Consider the following 26,025-nt stretch of genomic DNA (forward strand, 5'->3'; position numbering starts at 1 on the left):
ATTTTCTGAAAGCATCCAAACAAATGTATATTAGGACTTTTAAATTCCTTTTTAAATGGTTAATCTTTGCAGCAAATTTAACAATGAGAAAAACTAACCCCAAACTTTTCAAGGAAACCCAGTTCATGAGACATCAGAGAGGCCAGTTTCACTTGTTGCACCAAAGTAACTTCACATTTTTTAAAGAATCATCTGTTTATTTTCTCTTATTTCCAACCTATAAGACATGCAATTGTTTATAAAGTAAATATGACAATCTATTATTATTTAATTTTGCCATAATGCTAGATTCCAGTGCTGCAAGGGCTTTAAATATGTCCCATTTCATTCAACTCTACAGTATATCTCAGACCTAAAATACAGCCTGAGGGGAAAAGAGGTTTGGTTTTTTTGTAATGCCTTTTTTATATTCATCCAACCTTAAATGGCATTTTCAAAGGCCACCGAGGAAATCAGTTTAGCTTAGTTTCCTCAAGAGCTCTTACTGTAAAAACGTTGTTGTTGCAAATTCTCTGAAACTTTTCTCAAAAGTCAAATAAACTCAAATGCTTAATGTCTCAAGAAATTTGTGAAGATGCAGCTAATATGCAAAAAAAAAAAAACAAGAAGAGCACACAATCAAACCCTGCAGTGAAGTCTGATCAAGTAACGTGCATGCAGCCAGACAACTTGTCCACAAACACCAGAATTATCTGCTTGCCATTCATTTGCTACCATTGCAATATTTTTAATAGACTAATGCATACTTTTCACTCACCCTCCATATTTTTTTGAATCTCTTCATTCTGGACAATTTGGTTTTGTTCATCTCTGAGGTCTGCAGATCAAATACATATCCTATATGGCTGTAGACATATTTTACAACCAGTCTGGAGCCTAAAACAGCAGAGTGATAGATATTCTTGAAAACAGAGGCACTCCCTGGCTTTTAATGCTGCTTCCAACAACCACACAGTTCACAGCTCAGCACAAAGCATCCAATAGCTGAACATGGGCACAAAAAGAAAGCCAAAATCCCTTGTTTGAGATGATACAGGGAGAAGTCTTGATCCATCCAGTGCTTGATTTAGGTCAGTGAAAAAAAAAAAATGCTATTATGTCAGCCATCCAACTTTAAGACGACTTGTGAGCTGACAGTCATGGCACTTTAAAGCACCATCATGATGAGTCTTTACAAAGGGATTGTTTTAATCCTATATGAAAAAAAAAAAGGGAAAAAAAAGAAAAAAAATCACCCAAGCTACTTAAGGAGTATGGAAATCACATGGTATAACAAAAATATCTCCAATGTGCTGCAAGGGAATGAAGCTGAGAAGTACCTCATGTAGTGCTTTCTACTTCATTTTTGTGGTTTTCTAGTGGTGGGAGATTTTTATGATTGTGGGGATCTACAGACCTATCATTCCTCCCAAGTTATTTTTAACCCTTTGTCCCTCTTTAAATAAAAAATAAATATCATATAAAATAGAAAACACAGAGATGTTATTTTTTTGTCTCCGGAAAATCAATCAATTACTCAGGAAATTGTACCAATGTTTATTCTAAAGGAAAGATATCATTGAGAGAATCTATCCAGAAGGGAGTTCCCATTGAAAGTCCTAACCATAAAAATTTTGTTCACAGTTCATGCTATCCGGCTCATAGGGCACTATAAGAGAGAAGGACCATTTGCTTTTATTGTTCATGCATCTGGTCTTCTTATGTTCCCTTTTATAATTTCAGGAAATGGAAAAGAAAGCAGAAAGAGTGTGAAATATCCCTCTCTGGTAAAACATAAAACCCCCTACCATATCTCAAATCCATTTCTGAAATGAGAAAATAAGTTTGTTTGACAAACACTGATTTATTACAGGCAGTTACAGCTGTTAAAGCTGATCTCCTGCAGTGTGGTGGAGCATAACAGGCCATCTCTAGAGATGTGACTATGCAGAGGACACGCTTTTGAAGTGTCAGCTCTGACTGAAAGCCTGGTGGTGTAACCCAGGTGCTGGAAGGAACTCATCCAGTAGAAATATATAAAAGAGATTTGCTTTGAATAGTTGGTGTGTTGCCTGGCTCTCTCAATAAGAAAGGGGGTAGCACATTCTTATGTGACTTCTTTCTTTGCCACATTGTGCTGTCACACATCTTCATCTTTGTGTTACAGCATCACAGAAAACTCCTCTTCCTGTCTTACAACACAGTGCAGTGTGTACTTGATCAGACTGCACTGAATATAAGACCACATTTGATATTCTGGTCAATATTCACACAGTCCTTATGAAACCTTTCCTTTCTTCCCTTCATGGAAGGGCAGAAGTGTTTTGGGTCTGAACCTGTAAAGTTCTAATTGTGCAAGGTGTCATTACTCACATGGTACAGCAAACCCATAGGGGGATGTGCATTGACCAGCAATTTGGGACCTGACCCACACTTCCTGTGGGCTGTGATATGTTTCATGAAATGCAAAGCTCCATTTCAAATGTGAATACCAAATTTACTTGACTCCAAGAGCTGTTATGTGCTAATTCCAGAAATGACAGACTGGTCCTGTGGATGTATTTGATTATTTTATTCTCACATTTGGTATCAGAGTCCTAATGTTTTCCCATGAGGAGCATTCCCATTTATTTTAATGGCAGTGGAATCTGACCTTTGTTCAATAAAGAACAAAAGTGACTCATCTCATGTTTATCTGAAAAGACTAGCTATACCTCATTAACTTTTTTTCATACCCCCTTAGTAATCAGCCTCTCAATTAGCTAACAGTATTCCAAACTTTTTCAGACTTAATTTTCTGTCATTCTGGCAATACACCCTTAGTCTGACTGCCATCAAAGTGACAGATAAGAATATTTCAATTTTCTTAGTGTTTATTGTTAGTCAGATTAGTTAATGATTAGTTAGGTGTAAGAAAATGTGTAGAAACCCTTCTTGATGTTATGCAATTAGTATTGAGGTCCCAAGCACTTCAGTCAAGCTCAGTGCAGACAAGAGCTGTTGTGGGAACACGTGCTCTGACTGCAGGCACAGCTGCATGGAGCTGTTCCTCTGAGCAAAACCAGAGTGACAGCTTTATGCTGACATGTGCCTGCCCACTAAGAGCTGAGTCACGATTTGAGTGCTATTCTCCTCTTTTCCATCTTTGTTCATGCACCACTAGACACCTACAGCTGAAGGTGCACTTTTCTGGACTTCAGTGATACCCAAAATGAAGTGGAATCTCTCCCTGAAATGGTTCCTCTAAGCAGTAGAAGAATGTGCTTTTATATTCCTTTGTCCTCCAAAGATGGGAATGAGTTTTGGGCTTTCCATGCTGTAAGAAGTGAAATTGTTCAGCAGATTTCTTTTGCTTGCTGCGGGCAGGGCTTATAAACAACACAGCACGTCCAGGTCAAGATCAAGCCAAACGTGACTCTACTGTGTAGATTTCTCCTTTGTGGTTTGAATGTTATGGTTAGGAGGGAGGGAAAATATTTCTTCTGAAATATTCTGCCACTGTGGAATCATTCAAAATGCTTCCACCAAGTTAAGGGCTTTTGACACTGTAATGTGCTGAAAAGTGGCTTTCAGCACATTTTTAACATGGTTTCATGATAAAATCCTAATTCAGAAATAAACTGAGGTATTTCATCCACTATTCTCATTACTCTGACAGATGCACTTTAGGAGAGCAGCTTCTCTCTAGACTCAGGAAGTCTGAAGCCCACAAATGTCAAAGCACTGGCATTTCCAAGGTCTTCCTGACACGGTGAGGGGGTTTGAGGAGGTCGGAGTAGAGCCCAGCTATTAATGACCAAATCACTCTCTCATGTCCTTCAACTCCTTTCCATAAACTCTGACCTCTATATAAACCTCCCTATGGCAAATATAAGATGTAAGTCTAATGCCTGTTCTCTCTTCATTGAACCATAAAATTTCTCCTCCATGACCTTCACTTTGTAAGAAACAGATGAAGGAAAGGAGACAAACAGAGGTACAAAAAAAGTCACATTGATGTTTTGGGAAAAAAAAGCAACCACAACTGTCAAATTTTCCACAAGTCCTTACAGATGATCCTTCAGTATTAACTTCCTCCATTTGGATGCCTGTCATGGGTTAGCAAGCATAGCCTCAGAAGTGAGTCTTTTGCAAAGAGGTGCTTACAGCTTCCTTACAGAATCTATCAACTGGCTAGTTTGAATACTGACAAATTTTTAAGCCACTTAGAATTTTGACTGCCTCTGTGGTCCACATTTAAGAATGGACAAACCCTGGGAAGGTCTCTCTCTTGCTTCCAGCCGGGGGACAGGTAACTGGGCTGGGTCTGTACAGGGCCCTGCCGGGCCCTGCTGGGTCCACGCCGAGAGCTGCTCGGGCTGGGTGTGGGTCGGGACACAGCCATCCTGGAGCCGATGGGCCCTGTTCCACCTGCAGCCCCCCCAGCCCTTCTCTGTGCAGATGGCGTGGCCCAGCTCCCCCTCTCCAGTGCGGCCAAAGATTCAGCTGAAGCTGCCCCTCTGCCCGGCAAAGATCATGTGACCAACAGTGATAAGCAAAATTCCAGCTGCAAGGCCTGGGTGAGATCAACCCTTTTTTAGTGCTGTAAGTTTCCTCCAGAACAGATGAAGCCTGCATACATTAAGTAAAGAAAGAAGAGCTGAAATCCTGAGGGAGAAGAAAGAGGAGATGCTGAAAGCTGAAAATCTGTTGTAAAGCCATGGTGGTGACGGACTATGATATATCAGAGTACCTGTTGTGATTTCATGAAAGCATGGGGGGTGGAGCGTTCAAACTGCGCTTGTGAGCAAAAGCACCTGTGCTGGAATAAGCAAATGCTGAAGCAGCTGTAATTTGATGAGATGTTTGAACAGGGAGAGATGGAAGCAATGAGGACTCTTGCTCAATCGGAAGGAGAAGACCTCAGTTCCTAGAGATACTCCCAGAGATAGTCCTAGAGATGAAGATGAGGGGGACCCTTTTCTCCCAGGGAAAGGGGAGGGCCTCTATTAGAGACGAAGATGGTCCCAGAGATGGGTGAAGAGAACCTTTGTTTTTGAACAGCTCAACCTTAAAATTGTACCCCAGTAATTCAAGAGTGGACCCTCGAAAGCAGTTGTGGGAAAAGCTGCAAGTCGTGGGAAGGGACTCCCACATGTGAGCAGGGAACCAACCTGGCTGGCTGTCTTGCTGTGATAATGTCTCCATAGTATGAGCAAGAGAGACTCCTCTCCCTAAGTGAACTGAACAAGGTTATTTGGAAGTGGTAAACAGACTGAACATCTCAAGGGTTGTCTTTTTACAGTGGGAGAAGGGGGAAAGGTGGAGGGAGGAGAAGAGTTCTGAAGGTGTGGTATGATTTTTTTTTTTTTCCTTCTTTTAGGTCTATTAATAAACTTCTTTATATTCTTTCACGTTTTGTGCCTGCTTTGCTTTCTCCTAATTCTTATCTCACAGAAGGTAAATAGTAATGAGTATTTTGGACCAAACCACTACACTGCCCTGGTGGGTTACACATTTGTGCCCCTGAGCAGTGACTGCTGCTGTGGGTTTTGCTGCTTTGCTTCCAGTAAGGTGAGATGCTCAAATTTTACCCAGTAATTTAGTTAAACATAATGGAGTGAAATCATCCAAGAATATTTACTGCAAGCTCAAAATCCCACCTCAGCTGCATTTACTGAGAGCAATAACACTACGTGTGTTCCTGTAAGTATAATTTGGTTCCTATAGCAGCTCTCAAATTAACAGAAGAGGAAGAAGATTTGATTGCAGTAATCGATCACAGGATTATAAACCACTGGTGTGGAAGGCAGCAAAAATGAAATCCACACTTCCAAGGAGTTACTGGGAAAGTCTTTGCTTTCCAGTAAGGGCTGAGAAATGTTAGTAGGGAATCACAGAGTACTGCTGACACCTCATTTGGATAGTGGGTACAATTGTGGTCACTCATATTCATGAGAAATGAAACCAAAACTGGAACAGATGCAAATAATGGCTGGCAGATGACTGAGGAAGTGGAGAACTGTCTTGTGACAGAAACTATAGGAGCCTAATTAAAGCAAGGCTGCCACCTATAAATGTACTGGGAAGGGAAGCAGAAATGGGGAAGAGCTGTTTAACCCCAAATTTAACACTGACACAGGACAGATATGTATAAACCAGAAAGAACAAATGCAAGCTAAAAATCAGAAAATGATTTGTGACCATCTAACTCTAGGGTATCTTCCTAATAAAAGTAGAAAGGAATAAATGTTACACAAATCTAAGATCACTGTTGAGTGGTTTATGAGGGGGACACGATGTCAGGGTGCCTGCATTAAGAAATCCGGAAAAGCTGCTACCAATTTCCTACTCCTTGCAGAGCTCTCTTGACAGAATTAGGCAAACATCTTTGCAAGTTGGACCTGATGCTCAGCTGCACTGGGAGCAGCTGTGACCCTTTTCTGCTCCCAGTGAGAGCACACCGCCCCATGAAGTGGTCTTAGGACTGCCCTAACTTTCTCCATTTACCTGTGTAAGCCCATAAGTCCATTTGGCACCAGGGCATTACCTGCTCACCAGGACATGATCTGATCATATCCCTGCACTGGGGATCAGTCACAACAGCCAGATGCAGAATGTTCTGACAGGTAAAGAAAATATAAAAATCCAAACAAACAAGCAAAAAGTAACAGAAAATCTACAAAAGAGGAAAAGATGGAAATCTGTAGTCCTGTTTGCTCATAATGTCCTCAGAAGTGAAAGCAGCAGAATCACACTCTGATTCCCATCCCAGCTCAATAATTGACTCTGGAAATGGATATGGAACCCCAGAGCCACAGCCCAAACCAAAGAAGGAAAGTGAGATACCAAACCCATGGAATAAAAACAGACCAAAACAACCCTCTGTATTATTGTAAGAGGAAGTAAAAGAAGCAGGACTGAAACGCCCAGCTCTCCACCTCATTTCATGAAGATCTTATAATGGCTGAGGCTTGGACATGTGTCAGTATAGATGAACTGTGATGAAAACAGGTGCAAACACACGAGGCCACAGCAACAGGAAGATGCTGTGCCCGGCTCTGCCCATAGACAGTTGTGACTCACGGATAGAAACCTGGAGAAAAAAAAATCCACACCTGCAGCTTTCCCCTATCTCTCCAGCCTGAGCTGCCTGTTGTAGACTCCAAAGACAACAGCTTTTGGCCAAAATACAGAAACCCGACATGTTCCATTCTTCCCTTGCCTGCAGGACTGGTTGTACTCATTCTGCCACTGACAGCACTGATTCTGCTGCATGCTCAGAAGCAGGGAATTGGATGCCAAACTTTGCCTGTTTCCAGAAGGGAGATAAGTCTCCCCCAAACAGTATTTTCCTGCTGACTGCCACTATCAGGAGAGCAACAACATGCCCATTGGTATCCCACACTGCCCTGTCAGATGGTGCTCATGTGAGCCACACAGATGTCTGAACATGAACTCCTGCTTGCTTTATTTCAATAACAGACAAATCCAGGAGATACTTTTAATGAAGTTCCTCCCTTAAATATGTAGCACACTGCAGTGTGCAGACACCTTGGTTGTGGCAATAAAACATTGTGAGGTGGATCAGAAAATTCATCTTTTTTTACCAGGTTATTTTCAGGGCAGGTCATTTCACTTATCAGTGCATTGATCTGGCTCACAGCAGGGCTGTACAAGCCATTGTGTGGGCAGGCCGAGGACAAGCAACTCCTTTCTCTGGCATTGCTTTCCAGCCCCCCATGCTGGGAGCTTCAGTGAACTCCTGAGCTTGCCCCTGCTCCTTGGAAGCACCAGCCCTCACAGGGAAAGGAGTCAGCTGTTTGCAAGCAAAAAGCACTGGGAAGAAGCCACAGTGCAGCAGTGTAAGAGTACTGAAGATCACTAGCAGGAGAAAATAATTTCTATTTAATGGTCTCTACTATTTGCATATATATTAACTCAAACGAATACTTCAGCTATGTCCACGCACTGTGCTAGAGGAATATGAAGGTGGAAAAAGTGTCTTTTCTCATATGTAAGTGCACATAGACAGGCATGGACCCTTTGCAAAATGCAGCACCTATTTCTGCTCAGTTATTCCGAGTCACACTCAGTGGCTGATTTCCAGTCTGCAGGAGATGGAAGAGCGAAGGCTTGAAAGCAGCGTGGGCTCTGGGTGGAACAAGATAATCCGAGACAACCTGCCATCTCCACTGTCTGTCTCAGAAGGCCCCATTTATTATAGATTTTATATTTTTTCAAGCAGTGTCTTCATCAAACTCAGCTACACAGATTTTAGGGTCCCAGTATGAGGTGTTTAACAAGTTCTCCTTCCCTCCACTACATGTGTTCTGTGTCTCAGCTTATATAAAAGCTGTAGAGAAGAAAAAGCAAACCAACCCATCTCCACCAGCATGTTTTGACCATAGCATACAAGATACCAAACATCTTCACCGAAATTCAGTGCCAAGAGCCAAAATCTTCCTACTCAAATTGAAGGTAAAACCAGAAAGAAATTAAAGAGTTTTTTCCATTTCAATGTCTAAATCTACTACCTGAAAACTTCCATTCTCACCTACATGGCAGATTTACAGCAACACCTAATCCTGATTTGCACTCCTGATTTGTTCACTGTGAAGTCTTGACTCCTTAACCATCAGCACCAATGATCCATGACATGCTGTGCGTTCAGGAGCCTAAAGTCTTGAACTTCTGGACTGCAGCAAGAGAGACTTAGGTTTTTGGGGTCTCCTGTCCTCTTTAAGGGACATTTGGATGAACCCATCTTCTTGCCTGGGACCAAGAGGGCTAAGAAAGTGAGTAGGAAAGAGAAGTGAGCAGAGAGAAACACAAAAACCAGCCAAAGCAACCCTCCTGAACAGCTAAATTTGTTAGAAATTGTCAAATATGAATAGACAAGAGATCTGGGATCCATGGGAAGATGCACTGGTCAGAGTTACCAGATCTCTCTTGGCATCTCAGCTTTCCAGGCACCCTGCAGCTGGGGCAGCCCAGCTAAGCAGTATCTTCCAGGACAAGCAGCTCCAGGGCTGTCCTCCACTGAATTTTGGTAGTTTGACAGCTCACTGCAAACCTGCTCTACGTATAATAAATTAAAGTGAATTATATTACACCTTGTTGTAAGAAAGCCTTGATTCTCTGGAATTAAATTAAAATAAACCAATTTACAAAGTAGGAGAAAAGAGTTAAAAAGTTCCTGTCAGATATTTGTCCAACCCTGGTTTAGAAACTTCCACTGATGGAGATCTGACAACCTTTGTAGGCAATCCAGCCCAGCTGCTACAGCTGGAAAGTTGAATTTCCAAGCTCATTATTCTATGCCATGCCTACATCAAGACCTAAGGATAGTTTTCCCCTTTGCAAGTACTCTTTAGATAAATAAAAACTGTCACTCTGTGTCCTTGTGAGGGCAGGCATTAAACAATACCTGGTTTTACGCTTTAAAAATTTATTTTCCATCCATGGTGTAGATTTATTCTCAGGCTTAATAGATGTTATTTTATAGAGCCAGTTTCTATTTCTCTCCCTTATTAGGTACAGATAAAATAGTCTACACTGTATTTAATGGTGTGTTGCACTCTGGGTGAGTGGTTTTTTTCTTTCTAAATTATGTTGCTCTCTGACATTGATTGGTGATACAACACTGTGCCTTGAAAATTTCTGCTTTTCTTTATCTATCCTGTGTATTCCTGGGTTGTTAGGAACAGTAATGTTTTACCAGCCCTGGTATTATTTTCACTAGAATTGTTCAGTCACCTGAAGTCAACTTGTCCCCAGTCACTGCAGGCAAAAAATGAAATGAAAGGTCAACAAATTAGACTCAAAGACAACACACAGAAATATTTTGTACCCCTAAGAATATAACCTGTATTTTAGATAAACAAATATTGAATTTCAAACAACATGAAATATAAAGCAATTAGGACAGAGACAGAAGTAGTGACTTTGGAAGATGCCAGGCATGGGGAGGACAAGTCACTCTCTACATCCAGTGGTTGTGCCACCATTCCCTCAGGGTTTTTCCTCCTTTAAAGGACAAATTCTACAAGGGAAGTAAAACCTAATCATTGTCCCTGTTCAGACAGATTTTTCATCTGAAGCTCCCACCAAGGTGACCAATTAATGTTAATCCAGAGGGCATTTTGTGTGATCAACCATTAGCGATGCAATCAACCCATTCATGGCCATCTACTGCCAACACATTTGGGTCATTATGAAGATGGATCATTTTGAGCAGCTACTTAGAGGGAAAAAGCTCCTTATCCCACTCCCATAATCATCCAGACTGTGTTAGATGTAATTACTGCTGGGCGATGAGGGAGGCTAAGGAAAGGGACAGACTGAAATATGTCCTCAAGAGCCTTAACTGTTTTGGATCTTAATTCCTTAAAGCCCCTGATCATTCTGAAAATATTAGCTTTGCCACCAAAGGTGGGACTCATTTGGTGAAATGCAGACATGTGAGGTCTGAGCAAAGCCATCCTGGACACCTTTGGAAGTCAATGGAGCTCAAGTCTGTGAAGTTACTGGTTCCTAAAGCAGGCATCTAAACCCACATAGAAGAGGCAGGACGTGGAAGTGCCATTATTGCTCTTTTGGTTATAAAGGGATTTTAAGGAGACTGGATCAGATGGAAATGTCTATTCTGCATTAAAACAAATCCTGCCCCATGAACCTCCTGAGCAACTTTTCACCTCCAATAAAATCCTTCATGTTGCAACCCTTGCACATTTTTTGCACTTAAAAGAGCAGGATTTGTGTGTGCATCTGGATGCACGTGAGCACTCCAGGAAGGAGGAATGATAAATGTTCCCAGGGCTGGACACAGTGGATGCCAGTGTCCCACAGGGAAGTGCATTTCTTTGCTCTATTTACTAGGAAAGCAGAAACGCTGGCAGGCTCCTTCTGCCACTAGATTTCCAAGCAGCTGCCCAATGACCATGTTAGTGGCTGGTTAGGGCACTTATAACATTCTTTAAATGTTTAATATTTTATTCCTCCCTTGAAGCATCTGGTGTAAGTCACTTCTGGAAACAGAACACTGGACCAGATGGAGCATTAGTCTGTGACATTCTGATCTGGTAATTCCTATGTTAATTTTTATGACAGTTTAGATGGGCACTGGCCACAGGGTCCAATCTGAGTCAATTTATTATAGGGAAATTCTTTTTTTTCTCTTTTCATTTTCTATTGAAAAGTTTGGGGGTTTTTTAATGTTGATTTTCACAGTGCAGCACCTGGGGAGAAAAAAGAGGCATTGCAGATTTCAGGAGTTAAAAGGTGGGCTCCTACTGCTGCCTCAGATACAGAATGAAAAGGGGAACATTTTTCACAGTAGTTATCTGCAGATTTGGCAGATGTCTTTTGAACTATTTAGGAGCTTAAGTACTGTGTGATATGCACCAGTAAATGCAATGTTTAGTGGTATTACAGTCAGCATCATAAAGAGGCCTGAAGGTTCCCTTATGAACCCCAGTTGTGTTGGCTTAGAGGGATACAGAAAAAAAGTCTATATTACAACATGCTACATTTTTAGAAATGATCAATAATCCTGAGCATATCAGAATCCAAAAGGCCCAGGACAAGTGATTGTAAAGGGAACTGATTTTCACCACACTTCTGAATATCAGAGTTCTTTCCATGGTACACTCAAGAATGAAGGCATCCCAAACTATCAGGCACCATTGAAATGCCATTCTGACATAGAGATGTCTGTTCTAAACTGCAGAAACATAGTCAGGTTATGCTGTGCCCCCACTTAAAGACAGTTTGATTGATCAAGGTCAGCTATGAATAATACTGACAACTTTATAGCCACATAATTTTCTCTAATTAAACCTCCAGCTTCTATCTAGGTACTTCTCCCTTATGTTGTTTTTGCTTATACATCCTTGTGATGCCAAGCTGTGAAAAATTATGTGGGTCATATAATCTTGTCACTGTTCTTTTCTTACATTAACATATTAATTCCAAAAACATAGAGCAAAAATATGAACAAAAAGATTCATGACTACACTTTGGTGTGGTTAGATGTGAGTCCTTGCAGGCATTTTGGAGATTAGCAGCACAACAAATTATTAGTTCCTCTAAATATCTGGTTCTGGCTAAAGAAACTAATCATATAAAACTGAAGCATTAGCCTTTGGCAAACTGCCTCTGTTCCTGTTAGAACAGGCTGGTACAAGATGAGAAATTGAATGAGGTGGTTTGGTTTTCTGTTTTGGTTTTTTTTTAATAGCACAGGAATGTAGATAATTTTTGCCCATTAATTTTTATGTACTGAATAAGGCCTGAAAACCAGTAAAAATAGATCTGTTGTTTTCCAGTTGGGTTCATGAAGGATTCCTTGCCTCTGTATGGCTGTTCAAAATATACACTGTGACTGCACTTAAAGGTTGATGGGAAAAATTCATATGCCATTTTTTGTCAGGGTTTTTTCCCTTAAGTTACAGTGATGAAATGGCAAAGGGGTGACTTTTCCAATGAGTTTCACGGGGCTGCACCAGCAATCACACACTCATCACTGCTTACATGGAGTTTTCTGCACGAACTTACTCTGGGGTGGGTTTGTACCAATAAGGTATCTCATGGAGTAGAGAGGATGCAAAGCTGCACCATCAGCCAGAGGTACAGCACAGCACCCTGGGGCAGCCCGAGGCAAATGTTACCCTTGTTCATAACACCAGAACCCAGAAAAGCCAACATTTAGGGACAAGAGGGTCCTGCCATTTCTGTCCATTCTATGAAAGAGGAACTCATTGCTCAGAGAGCTCCGACAGAGCACAATTTCTTGCTGAAATGCCTTTTTCAGCTCACCCCTCACATCTGTGTGGCCTCTCTTCCATAATAAGCCTTTGCCAGAATTGTTTTTCTGCTTCACAATAGAAACCAGCTGGACTAAACCCAGTCCTGTGAGAGTGCATCTGCACAGGCAGTCCTGAGAAGGGGAATGGCCAGTGAGAGACCGTTTAGCTCAAAAATGTCACTTGGAGAATTTTTTTCTGTTATCTGAGTAGCCAAGTGTCTGATTTACACTGAATTGAATATTTTGATGGCATTTTTTCACTTAAAGAATTAAAGAGGCTTGAGATAAAGGCCTGAATGAATACAGTCTCATACAGTATGTTCACAGACTTCACAGCAAGCCCCCACATCAGCAATGGAAGCACCTGCGGATGAAGAAGGGTCAGAGGATGCAAAGACACGCAGAGCCTGTATTTCAGACAATTACAGGATCACAGAATCATTAAGGCTGGAAAAAAATCTGCAGTATCATCAAGCCCAACCTTTGACCAAATACCACCAGGACCACCAAACCAGAGCACAAAGTGCCATGTCCATTTGTGTTCTGAACACTTCCAGGGATGGTGACTCCACTACTTCCCTGGGGAGCCTGTCACAGTGGGCTCTTTCCGTATCAGGGGGCATAGAAAATCCAGTTCTAGGACTTTCTCCAAAATATGGCAAGAAGTTTCTGGTTGCCTCATCATGCCACCCCATATCTCCCCCAAACCATCCTGGCAGCAGCAACGAATTGCCAGTGCATAGGGAAGTAGAACCAGGGCAGCAGCACAAGGCTGCAGTGCCTGATGGAAGGAGACAACCTGCCAGGAGTGCTGCTCCTGGGGACATCAAAGTCCAGGCTGAGATGGGCAGGGCTCCTTCTGGAGCGACAGGATCATACAGCTGCCTCTACCTGAGCCATCCCACAGAGCTGGGAGGGTGAGGAGGCTGAGAGAGAAGGAATTTATAAGTAGGGATAGGAAGGCAAGCCTGGAGCTGAAAGATACGGGATAAGAAAGATCCTCTTAGAGCACATCTGAAAAGATTGAAGGCCAGGGAAGAAAGAAACAGAGAATCTCAAGGAAACAGTGATAAAGCAGCCTGGTGAGAAGGATGTGAATAAGAGAAGGTTACAGGAGCACGAGGTTGCTGAAAGGCAAAGAGAGGTGCCAAGAGGAAAGATACCTGGTCCTGACAAAGTGAGGACAGACAAGAAATGTTGCTATCTGGGGCAGAGTAGCTCCCAGAATAGAATATTATCTTCTCCCTGTTTGGAGTAGAAAATGACAATTCCTATCTATAGGCATGTTTTAACAACTTCCAGATTCTTTTCCTTTATTTCCCCCTGTTGCCTGCATCAAAACCTTCAACTGTCTGAAGTCACATTAAGCAAGTTCTAATATTCACATGGAAGAGTCATCATTTTTGTGGGGGGTAAGGCACATTTGTGACATTACCTTCACTTGGCACACTGGTGTGAGAGACATTTGTGTGAGATGAGACATAACCTCTGAGCTGAAGTGCTTGTGAAGGTCATCAAAGTTCAAGGAACAATATATTAGTTAGCAAGGCCTGGTTTGGAAGAGTTCTGGCTCTTTTGTCAAGACAGATGGTTTTTCTGAACTGATTTCTGAAAGGAATAAGCCTTTGAGAAAATCATTAATTCCATCCTGAATACAATGAACAATAATAAGAAAAAAGAAAAGGCAGCATCCTGCTGAGTTCTCTGAAAAGATATACATTTCATTTTTCTTAAAAATTAATATCAGAAGCATTGCTGGGAAATTTTTACCACTTCTGTTGATTTTTATGGGTGTCTAAATTTGGATGCAATCTATTCAATAAACAAGTAGGACGATTAAAAAGTGCTTCCATGTTGCATTTCCCAGCCTGTTTGTTTCTTTGAAGATGCCTCTCCTCTGTTACTACTTGAATTAAGTGAACGAGTTCAAGACTTTGGGAGCTTCTTGCATGTCTATGAGAAAGAAAGTTGAAGTGGTATCATCAATCCAGGCATCTTTTGGTGAGGAAGAGGATCGTAAAAGAAATCAGTTCTGTCACTGGAAACTCTATCCCACACTGCTCTCTCGCAGTAAGCAGTGAGTTTTGGAATGGCTCAAAAAAACGTGGGACATCTGTGCTGTGTTTAAGGCCCTAATTTATAATGCATTCAAACTCTTGGACAAGCAAATATGTACTTTTTAGGTCTGGCTGCATCCACCAGACCTCAATGATGACCCTGAGGCAGCCATCACACCTGAAGGGTATTTCCCATTCTTTGAGAAGGAGATAAAACTCGTCATTAAAATGGGCTGACGAAGAAAATAACCTATTTTGAAAATATGGTCAGTCAAGAGGAAAATCAGGCCAAAATTATTCACATTTCTTCAAAAGAACTGTGCTACTATAACACTTTCAGTAAAATTAAAATAAGGGAAAATATGACAGAGCAGCAAAACTTGATGAGCTGATATTAATGGCTCTACCTCTTGTAGTGATCAGAGGGAACTGTCTAGACCAGGAGACCTATTGAGTCTCTGAGAATAAGCAATACCTTCTTGTGAGAGTGAGAGGTTCAATTAAATAATCTGAGCGACTTTTTGGAAGTTTGGCCAAGGCAGCTTTTCTATGGGAGACTGCCTCTGAAATGAGCTCCAGGCCCCAGAGGAACTCACTTGGCTAAAAGGTAGCAAATTCCATCAAAATCATTAATGATGTTACTTTCTGAATTCTGGAGTGCAGAGGATAGCCCTGGGCTCAGGGGGGCCAGCAGTGAGATTAGTTGAAATAAAGTACTGAGTCTGTCAGAACTCAGTCTGGCTTCTAAAAATAGCAGTCAATGTTTTATTCATTTGGGTAAATTATTTAATTTCAAGTCCCCTCATGGTGTTCAGCTTCCAGCAAGGCAGGGACTGGCCTTCAGCCATATGAATGACCCTTGTCTTGACTCAAGCATGGGAGCCTCAGGAAGAAACCAGTGGGAAGCAGCTCTGAAGGGAAACTGAGGCACAAGGGACTGCAGGCAGAGTGACAACAGAGAGTGCAGAATAACCACTGGGTGTCCTTCCAACACTGACTCTTTAAGAACATTTATTTATTCTAAAAATAGGTAATATTTTTGAAAATTACTGATTTACCTTTTCCTTTTTTCCCCCCTGATGTTCAGTTATTAGTTTCCTGTATAATTGATGCATGAGTTAGGTACATTTAAAAAGTGATTATTTTTTTAATCTACTTTTGAAGGTACAAACACACATCCCCTGTCAACCTCTGTACACATACCCAGGAGTCCCTTACTGTCAGTTACTTACAAATTTCACCAGATGACTCAATAAAGCCAAATGCTGTAAATCAGTTGGCACAATGGCAGATCATTGCAGATCCTGAAAAATTCTTACAAGTTTGATTGGAAGGAAGAATGTGAGAGCTCATTACCCATCCCAGGCTATAATCTGTTGGTTACACTTCTTTAATATTAGCTATAGTTCCTTGTGTTAATATTTATCCCTTGTAGTGCAGGTTTTTTTGAAGTCTTTCCAATATTATTCACTAGGCCTGGACAGACAAAAGATGCTTCGGGAACTTTTTTTTTACTCTATTTTTTTTTCTTCTTTTTTTTTTAATTTCACTTTTTGCTTTTAAACGACTACATTTTGCCCCAGGAATTCCACTGTCATCAGGATGCTAATAAATTAGGGGCATTAGGGAATCTCTTTGAGTTTGCGGTTTCAAAGGGCACCAGCTCTACTGTGCTTATTTTTTGCCTTTGTTTCACTAATAGCTGCACAAGTGTTCTACAGACTTGATGAAAAGATGCACATTCTTCTATTTTCTTCAATATTACAGAAGCAATCATATGAGTTGTTAAAAACTAATCCCTCGATATGGGTTTAAGTTTTCTAAAAGAATGAATACTCTGAAGAAGAATGGGTTAATAAAACCATTTTAAATGAAGAGAAGCATGAAAAAAATAATCAACCAGCAGAAATGGGATGGAAGGAACCCTGGACCTCAACTCACCAGATGGAAAAATATTTCCATGGTAAGAATAGCCAGTATTTCAGGCTGAAGAATAACCTTCCAGCACATTTCACACTAAAAAACACTTCAAGATATTTACAACAGAACTGGACAAGACATTGCACAGCAGGGGATACACAAACTGGATAATCTAACAGATATTTTCCAATTCCAATGCCTGATGGCTTTGGAAAAGGAAAAAAACAATTGTTACAGCAAATACAATAAATCTCCTACAATATCAAGCAATAATGCAGCAATTACTAAAGGTCATGACTGTAATTAAACAGCATTATTTATATTATTGCCAGTGCCTCATTTTCTATTAAGTTAGATGCTAACCCAATTAAGCTAACAGCCACACTTACCTCTAAATATTTTTTTTTTAATCTTTGAGAAACTATTGCTGGAGATTTGAGTCTCTTTTGCTCATGAAATGGTTAGAATTGGCACCTTTGCATACAAATATAACAATATATAATAGTTAACATTTTCTTCAGTCTCGAGGTTAAAATTAATTTTTAACTCTTGCCTTGTTGTATTTCTATCTGTATTCATTCATTTTTTCAGGCTCACTCATCTGAATCCTACTTGCATGCCAAGTTCTCTAAGTCACATTTTGTTAATACATCTCATTTACTACTGAAAGTACAGAACAATACCATGATGCTATTTTCTTCTGATTGAATTCCTTCATTTTAAGAATTGGGATGGGGACAGTTCACTTGCAGATGTACCTGGAGTTTTTCCTTACTGCTCCAAAGGTAATTTCTGGATAAGAAATTCACATCCTCAGCTTCCCATTAAAGGCTGATGAAGAGAAATGTCGTTAAAAGTTCCCTGTGTAGAAAATCCTGAGCTACTGTGGAAGATAAGAAGGAGTGGAATGGCTGGAGGCCATGAGTCCTACAATGAGAAATACACAGACCACCCATGGCTCTGCTCTGGCACAGCTTTAAGGAGGATGTCACAGGGCTGTTCCTGCCCTACATCTGGACCTGGGAGCTTACTCAATCCTCCTCGTGAATTTAGCCCAGAGATATTTACAATTGGAACTGATCCAAAGTGAGGATCACCAAGGAACTCAGCTAAGGTCCTCACTCAGTTTAGCATCCAGCAGTTTGGATGCTGAGTGAGCACAGAGATTTACTACAGAAATTACCCATCAAACTCTTTCCAGAGTTGCAGTCCTGAGCCAACCTGTGAGGCACAGCATGGCCTCATGGTCTCTTGCATGAAATACATATTTTAACTTTCCTCAGAATCATCCAATTTAAAATGTTTTCTAAGTGGTCTTCAGCCACGGGGGATTTTAGGTTTATAATCTCCATGTGTTCAAAAACATAATTCAGCACTGTGAAACACTGGGTTCTCAGGGACTTGGCTGCAGGGGCAGAAAGTTGTCCTAGAGGAGGAGATCCAAAAATGTCAAAGGTGATAAGGAGAGAGATGAGGCTGGAGAGGTGGCAGAAGCACACTCAGGCAGTGCAGCCTTGGAATCAGACAAAGCTGGGGATGGAGTCCCAGGTTACAGTTCTACTACAGCTTATCAGGGTGACTTTAGACAACTTTGCTATTTATTTTGTGAAAAAGGAAAAAATCCTACACTGCCATGGGTTTGGTGTGCATAAGGCACTGTGACACCCAGCTGAGCAGCACCCCAGACATGGAATTGGGAATTCCTGGTAGCTGTGAGCAGGGCTCCTTCTGGGCCAGAACAGAGAATTGTTCACTTCCCAGCACAGCAGAGACAGTAGCATTACACAGCTTTTAGTTACATCAAGAACTGCAAATATGATGACTATTATTTTAAGCTATAGAAAAGCCTCCCCTATTTCAAATGTTTATCTCAGCTAAACAGAATGCTTTTAAGTCTTTGAATCCCTATTTCTCAGCTAAACTATGCAGACTTTCAAAGGCATCCATGGACTCAGGAAAGGGGAGGAAATGACAGATCTGAGCCCCCTCTCTGCTTTTCAACATTCACCCTGTGCAATACATTTAAACAAGTTGCAGGATCCAGGACAGCTTGAGAGTTCAAGTTTTGCAACTTGAAATTCCAGTGCATTGCCCTTCTATCTCCCATCTGCATTTCAAATTGTATTTACCAAGTGCTTCAAATTTTTCTATATAACAGGTTATTAATCTGACACATGATTTTGCAATACTTGTGCATTCAAATTCCTGCATGGTTTAGCAGATACATCTGACCTTGCTATTATCCTTCCTTTAGGAGATTTATACAGCATTCCTGCTTTGGAAAGATCATTAATTAGCATGCCAATAGAAAAAATGAAATTGCCTGCCATCTCCTATGTAAATGCTTTCCCATCTGTTCCTTTCTCATTTCCTCAGCATAGACTCCACCAAAGGTAGCTTTAGTTTTTATACTGCTCTTAGAAAATAGTGCATTCATTGTTTTGCAATTTAAATCTGTTAAATTGTGCTGCACTGTGAAATGTGGCTCTATTAAAGTAATATATGGATTCATGCAGTCTCTCGGAATCTGAGCAAACTTCCAGCAAATTTTCTGGATTTCCCTTCCTTAATACCTATTAATTCAGTTTAAGGTCTAAAGAATCAGACATTTTTGCACCCAAGACTGCTACTAGTAATAATTGTTAAAATTTTTTTCTATTTATTAATTAATAACATCTTACAGCAGTATTCCTGTAACAGCCCAGTGAACTCCACCAGGGTTTCCACAAGGTCCTGTAACACACTCCACAGCTCTTAGTTCTGCTGTGATAAGAGAATTTTAGTCTGAGGTCCAAACCAATGGACTCTGAAGTCCTCCAACATGCACTGAGCACTCCCTTCCCGATGTTATGCCCTCAAACCATGAGGAGCTCACGCAACACTCAGAAGATCTCCTTGCACAACATAAAACGCCAAGAGTGTCCATCCCTGTTCCTGGTTGCCATCCTCCACCAGAAAGGGAGGGGATCCAGAAGGATCATCAAGTCCAACTCCTGGCCCTGTACAGGACCATCCCCAAGAATTCCACCATGTTACCAAGAGCGTTGTCCAAATGCTTCTTGAGCTCTGTCAGGCTTGGTGCTGTGACCACTGTCCTGGGGAGCCTGTTCAGTGCCCAGCCACCCTCTGGGTGAAGAACCTTTTTCTGATATCCAACCTAAACCTCCCCGGCCACAGCTTCAGGCCGTTCCCTCAGATCCTGTCACTGGTCACCACAGAGAAGAGATCGGTGCCTGCCCCTCCTCGGCCCCTCACGAGGAAGTTGCAACTGCAGTGAGGTCTCCTCGTAGTCTCCTCCAGCTGAACAGACCAAGTGCCCTCAGCCACTCTTCACACGGCTTCCCCTCAATCAGTATTTTGTATTTTCTTTGGAAAACAGCCATATTTTTCAGAAGCATGGAAGAGAGGGGGCCAACACAATACCATTACATTTAAAAGCAGTGATTTTTAACTGCTTTTTTAACATTGTCAATGTTTCTGATTTGGGAGTTCATGGTTTTATCTGACAGCTCGTCACTTCCCACCTGGGCAATGAAGCTTTGCATCATCACCACTGCAGAGTGCAGTGTGATTTTGTGCTGTGTCTTTGCTTTGTGTTTCCTCTTTATTGTAGGTTGAAAACAGTTTCTGGCTCACTTGTGTTCAACAAAGTTTTGTACCACATTTCCAATGAATTTTCTGGACATGGAATTTTAAAAAGTAATTAGCTAAATATATTACTTAGTTGTCTTACTCATAACTATCAAATAGCAACATAAAAGAAGCATATGCCGTTGTGGTTCTCCAACTGGGTGCCAGATGGCAATACTAAGATTCAGACAGAATCTCTGTTAGAGTCAGTTGGGAATAAACCACCACTCAGATAACTTTCTTTGCAGTAGGAAACACAATTTCCAGAAAAATCAACATTTTCTGTGTCTCTCACCTCACATATTTCAGTTTTTCATAACAGCACTACTGAAAGACAACATTCTGGTTTGTCAAAATGAAGGCAAACATCTTCATGTGGGTTAACCACACCCTGCTCTGTCCTCATCCTGACTGTTTGTCACAGGTCAGATGCCCAGTGTTCCCTTTTTCATTGCAGACCTGGTTCCCAGGTGTCACAGTCTTGTCTGAGGTTGGTCTGACAGAACACCCAGCTGGCACAACACCCATGTGTGTCCTGGATGTGCCTGGGTGTGGGATCAAGCACAGAGACCCTGTATAATAACGTTTGAATGCACCCATCATCATTCACTCCAGCACCTGAAAAAAAGCTGGTTTAAGGACACTGAGATATTTCCCTTCAGCCAAACAAAATGTCTTGCTTGTCAAATCAGAGATATCAGAGGTTCTGATTTTCCGGCCAGGTGTACACCACTGCCGAGGGAATGGGAAGATTCTCTGGTGTTTACACCTCCAGATAAGACAGGATGTCTTCTTGGATGACAAATTGCAAGAATTGCAGGGTTTGACCCAGAGACAGATGAAATAAAAAAGGAAAAAAATAAAATTACATGATCCCGAGGTCTTTTGGGGATTTTAATCTTATAAAAAATAGGAACTTGTAAAGCACTACACCTCAAAATAAGTTAAAAACAGGAACTACAAATAACCTGCAAGGGAAGACAGTGTTTTTAATGAGGTTTACTAAGCTTATTCTAGGGTGACATGTGGAAAACATGACTCCCAAGCTTTGATCACAAATGTGACACCTCCTGTCCAGACGACTTATCTTGTTTATCTTGCCTGGTAGCTGGCTCATTAGGCTGCTCACTATCACACTGCCTGAACCCAAATTTAAATTCTTAAAATTATTGAGCAAAGTTATGGATTTGGATCATTTTGTAACTGCAGCATGGCATGGTTTTTTTCATCTATTAAAAACAGTTCAATGATTTTGAGTTTCTTGCTGTTTGGAACTTGCTGCAGAGTTTGTGCACTGCTTTGTTTGCCTTCCCCTGTACAATCTCTGCCTCTTTTTGCAGGTATCATCTTCCTAAAAGTTTAATATCTCATTCAAGTTCATTTTTAACTTCTTTAAAACTCTGCTTTTCCAGACTGAGAAGAGGAGCTCTGCCAGCTCCACACACAAACAATGTCACACCAGGTTTCTCCTCTTTCTTATCACTGTTACAAGGAAGGTACTTTCTGCTGCTATTGTCCTTGCTTTCCTTGAGTGTTTAACCACTTCCATTTCCTTTTCTCCCCCACACAGACACGGTGTTTTGTTTTGAATAAGAAAGCCCAGCAGAGTCTTCGTTAATTCAAAAGGCTTTCAAAAAAGGGCCTTATATTTTAACTTCAGTCACTCTAGCCAAAGGCAACACTGGCAACTTCAAGGAAGAAGTACCGATTTAAGCTCTTAAGAATAACCTTCATCTAATGTTACCTCCCATTTCTCCCTATCAAAGTAAAGAAGAAAACATTTTCATTTTGCAGTGAACAGATTATGTTTTTATGATAAGCTCATTAGAAAATGAGTCTGCTCCCCTAGAACAGTTTTGTTCTGCATATGCTTGATTTCCTAAAGTTGGAGAATAGAGGAAATTTGATGTGACAAACCAACTGAGCTGGCTGCAGCCATGACGTTCCACTGATTGCACCATGCACACCCTGGCTATGAACATTCATTCTGCATTCAGAGGTGCAAATGCGTTGGGACATCACTCTTTAACATACCAATATAAATCTTCACCCTCCTTTTCACCCCCAAATACATGAGCCTTCAGTAGCTTTGGACCCTGGAGTCCTCTATACCACAAAGCAGCCTGCTTTCAACACCTTTCTCTCAACAAATAAAATGAAGAGGACTGGAGTTATTGAACTTTCTGTATTCTAAGCAGGGAACTGATTAGTCAGATGTGCCAAAGAACCGAGAACATGAAGTAATCTCAGATGGTGTTGACAGAGCCTCCAGAATATCTCTAGAATCACAGCAGTAGTGATCACAACACATCATGTCTCACTGTGACCCCATCCGTTCAGCTCTCAGGAGATACCAGAGGGGCCTGGAGGGAGACATAGGATCTGTAAAGCTGCTACTGCAGAAGGAGGGTGCTATGTGGTGTTTTGGGCCATCTGCTCTCCTAAGTTGTTCTCTGCATGTCTCATGAAGACACAGCAAAGCATCCAAAGATACCACAGCAGTACAGTGTCACCTTTCCTTCAAAACTGCACAATGATTTTGCAGAAGTTGGGAGTAAAAATTACTTCTCCTGGATATTTTGGCTTCATATAAAAATATCATTGTACAGTGTCTCATACAAATAAATTCCATATTTCATATCTTATAGTTACATTTTATAGTTGGTTTCTTTTTTCTTTTAGCAAGTGTTTGCATCTGAAGAAATATGTTGCATTTCCAGAGCAGCACAGCACAAGCACCAGTCTAACTTTCCAGCTGAATGTCACTTCAGCATATACAGACAAGAAAGCCAAAACATTTGGGCTGCACCAGAGACTGAACTGCTGCATCCAGGACCTGAAAACTTCCCTGGAGTTGATGCATGCTCTCCACGTAAGAGAACATCCTTCAACGCACTCGTGCGTGGTGGCAGCACAGAGGAGGACACGTTATCGTCTCTGACTCATCCATTACAGCAACAGACACCAAAAAGTTTTCCTTCTGCAAAGTACAGGAGTGCTTCATGTGTCTTTGATAAAATTCTCCACACTGAAACATGTTGACGAAAGAGTAGAGATCATCTCTACTTTTATTTAACAGGCTGGGGATGTAGCCACAGTGGCCAAGACATCAGTTTTAAGCTACACCCAAAAGCCATAGCTGGGAAAGGACACTGCAAGGGGCACTCACTGCAGATGCCTCAGGAGAGTCTGTAAAATCCAGCATTATGCAGCAGGAATGCCAGGCAATCCTGTAGATAACTGGAGGCATGCAGAGGGAATGCAGCAAAGAAAGGCAGGTTTCCTCCCCAGGTGCCAGTGGTCCTGATGCATCAACAGACTCTGCGAAACCTCATCCCCACTCTGAAGGTCTGGCTGTCTGAAGGTTTGGCTGTCTGAAGGTTTGGCTGGCCCCAGGTCAGCTCAGATGTGGCGTGGCTACAGTCTGGGACCAGGCTACTGGGAACGGGGCTGTGAGACCATCTGGGAGAGGCTCCACCAGGGGCTGACCCCTTCACTTGGGAGAGGCCTGTGCTCCAGCCCTTGCCCCAGGTCCTTGCCTCACTGATGCTGTAGCTATGCCTGAGCCTGGCCATGCTGATTGGAATTCTGGCTTGACTGTGGACCTATCTTATCCTATTGTTGTACCTGGAGATCTGTCCTGTTGCCAGAGCCTGGCTGCCATCCCTGGGCCAGCTCTGCTTGCCTTGCTCTGCGCTGCCTGCCCCACTGACTCCCCAGCTCCCGCATGACTTTCCCTCGCTGAGCAAATCCACTTTGGCTTCTCCCCAGCATATCCCTGCAGGATCCCACAGCCACCTCCTGCTTAAAAACAGGGATGCAAAACTTCAGGATGGATTCAGAAATTATCTAATAATGCATAAAAATAGCTTTTAGATCTCAAAAGTGCATTTCTAGAATTCCCAAGCACCTACCAATTCAAATGGCCATTTACATAAGTACCATGGGGTAGTGAGACATAAAACCACTCACAGTTTTTTTCTGCATTCAAAACTACCTCAGAGGCTTTAGAAATTCACCTGCCTACCTCACATTCAAAGAAAATAATTTCACAGGTTTCAACATTGTATTTAAACTGAGAATTCAGTTTTATTTCCCCTTTGAACGGAAACAATAGATGCCAGAGGAAGGAGCATGTGAATGTCACATCACAAACCTTCCTCCTGCCTGCATTTCAAGGACAAGCAGAAACAGCTTGGTCCCTTGCTGACCTCAATACTCACAGTCTGAAAAGAACTATCACAGCCCTCAAAGTAGACCAAACAGCTGAACAACAAAGAACCTCAAAAGTATAAAATCAAACTCTTTTCATAATGGCCACATGCAAATCCAAAGTCTTTGATACTTATGGTGATGTTTAAATTCACTTAAGCGTTGTGGAGATCAAATTTCAAGTTCCAGGAGTGGGAAATACTCAAAAAAAGCATTCAGCATCACCTCAGTGTCCCTGAACCCTTACATCTCACAAGAACCATTGTCCACTTCATTGCAGAGCTGCAATGAATATGGGATGAGGGGGCACAATCCACCACAAACCCACCACCAGAAAAGCTGCTGGTTTTAAACTGAGCTGACTTCAGGAAATAGTTTCACTTGAATCAACAGTGCCTAAAAAAGTAAAGAAGGCAATACAGAACTGGTAGGTTCCTGCACTAACTACTGTATCCTTCAGATGCTCCAGGGCAGACACTTTTCCTGTTCTTTACATTTTTTAATATGCAAATGTACTATTATTTAGCAGACCAATAGTTCTGCAAACAAGCTACTCATCCAAAAAAATGCAATTACTTACAGAAGGGATAATAAATGATTGTTATAATTTTACCCAGAGCTCTTTCTGAAATTGGAGCCTGTGGACTAGTTGTCACATAAATATCTACCAGGAGGCTCTGCTTGCCATTGAGTCCTACCATTAAATAAAATAAAAAAATCAGACAGAAGACTAGAGAAGAACAAAGGGACATGGAAAAAAGTGACTTCCCAAGGATAGCTGCAGAGCACATATGTCCTGCAACATAAACCTTCATCTTCCCTGCCTCCATCTCTCTTACTATATGTAAATACAGACTCTGCATTTTGAGCAGTTGTTTCATTCTAACACCATTACTGGTAACTGTTGAGAAGCCCAGAGCACAATCTGTTCGTACTGAACTTTCCTTAATTATCACTAGATGTAGTCTTAATGGGTTGCCTGGAAGTGTCAGTAAAAATGAGAGAAAGGAATGTGGTTCAATGAGGTTAAACTTAAATTAAAATCAGGGCCTTTATAAAGGATCTGAGAAAGACAGAAAGGTTCATTCTTTCCTGGTTTTATACTTTTTCATTAAACATTAAACATGGCTTGTAAAGCATCTTGCACCACCTTTGAGTTCCTCATTCACTCACTCTTCAGGCTTAGCTGAGCTTGCAAGACAGGCAGCTAACACAACAGAAAGCCAGTCGCCACTTATCAGGGCAATTTAAGGATGAGCAGGAGTTTCCACTCTCTCCACAAACCTTCCAAGCCTCACAATATAAAGTCTGAGAGGCAGCCACAAAGATTCATGCACGGAGCAGCGGGATGGCAGTGCCCGGCTGCTTGCAAAAGTGGGGGAAAAAAGGACGAAGAAAGAGGATTTCTGAGGAGAAGAAGAACTGTGACTAATGGAGGCA

General features: G+C 41.5%; 1 protein-coding gene across 4 annotated transcripts in view; it reads right to left on the bottom strand.

Annotated features, from left to right (window-relative positions):
- The window catches only part of DPP6 (dipeptidyl peptidase like 6), a 538,482-nt gene that overhangs the window by 306,745 nt on the left and 205,712 nt on the right, over positions 1-26,025 (bottom strand). The window contains exon 1 of one of the 4 annotated variants that reach the window (XM_042043322.1): positions 758-831. The exons of the other annotated variants lie outside the window; for them this stretch is intronic. Coding sequence (XP_041899256.1) covers positions 758-808 — 51 coding nt within the window. The 5' untranslated portion in view covers positions 809-831. Of the gene's footprint in view, positions 1-757; positions 832-26,025 lie in introns of those variants that run through there. 4 annotated transcript variants of the gene reach the window in all.

The sequence above is a fragment of the Corvus kubaryi genome, unplaced genomic scaffold (assembly GCF_017639235.1).
Source record: "Corvus kubaryi isolate FWS band 111438036 unplaced genomic scaffold, C.kubaryi_AGA036_p1.0 37398, whole genome shotgun sequence".
Classification (NCBI taxonomy): domain Eukaryota; kingdom Metazoa; phylum Chordata; class Aves; order Passeriformes; family Corvidae; genus Corvus; species Corvus kubaryi.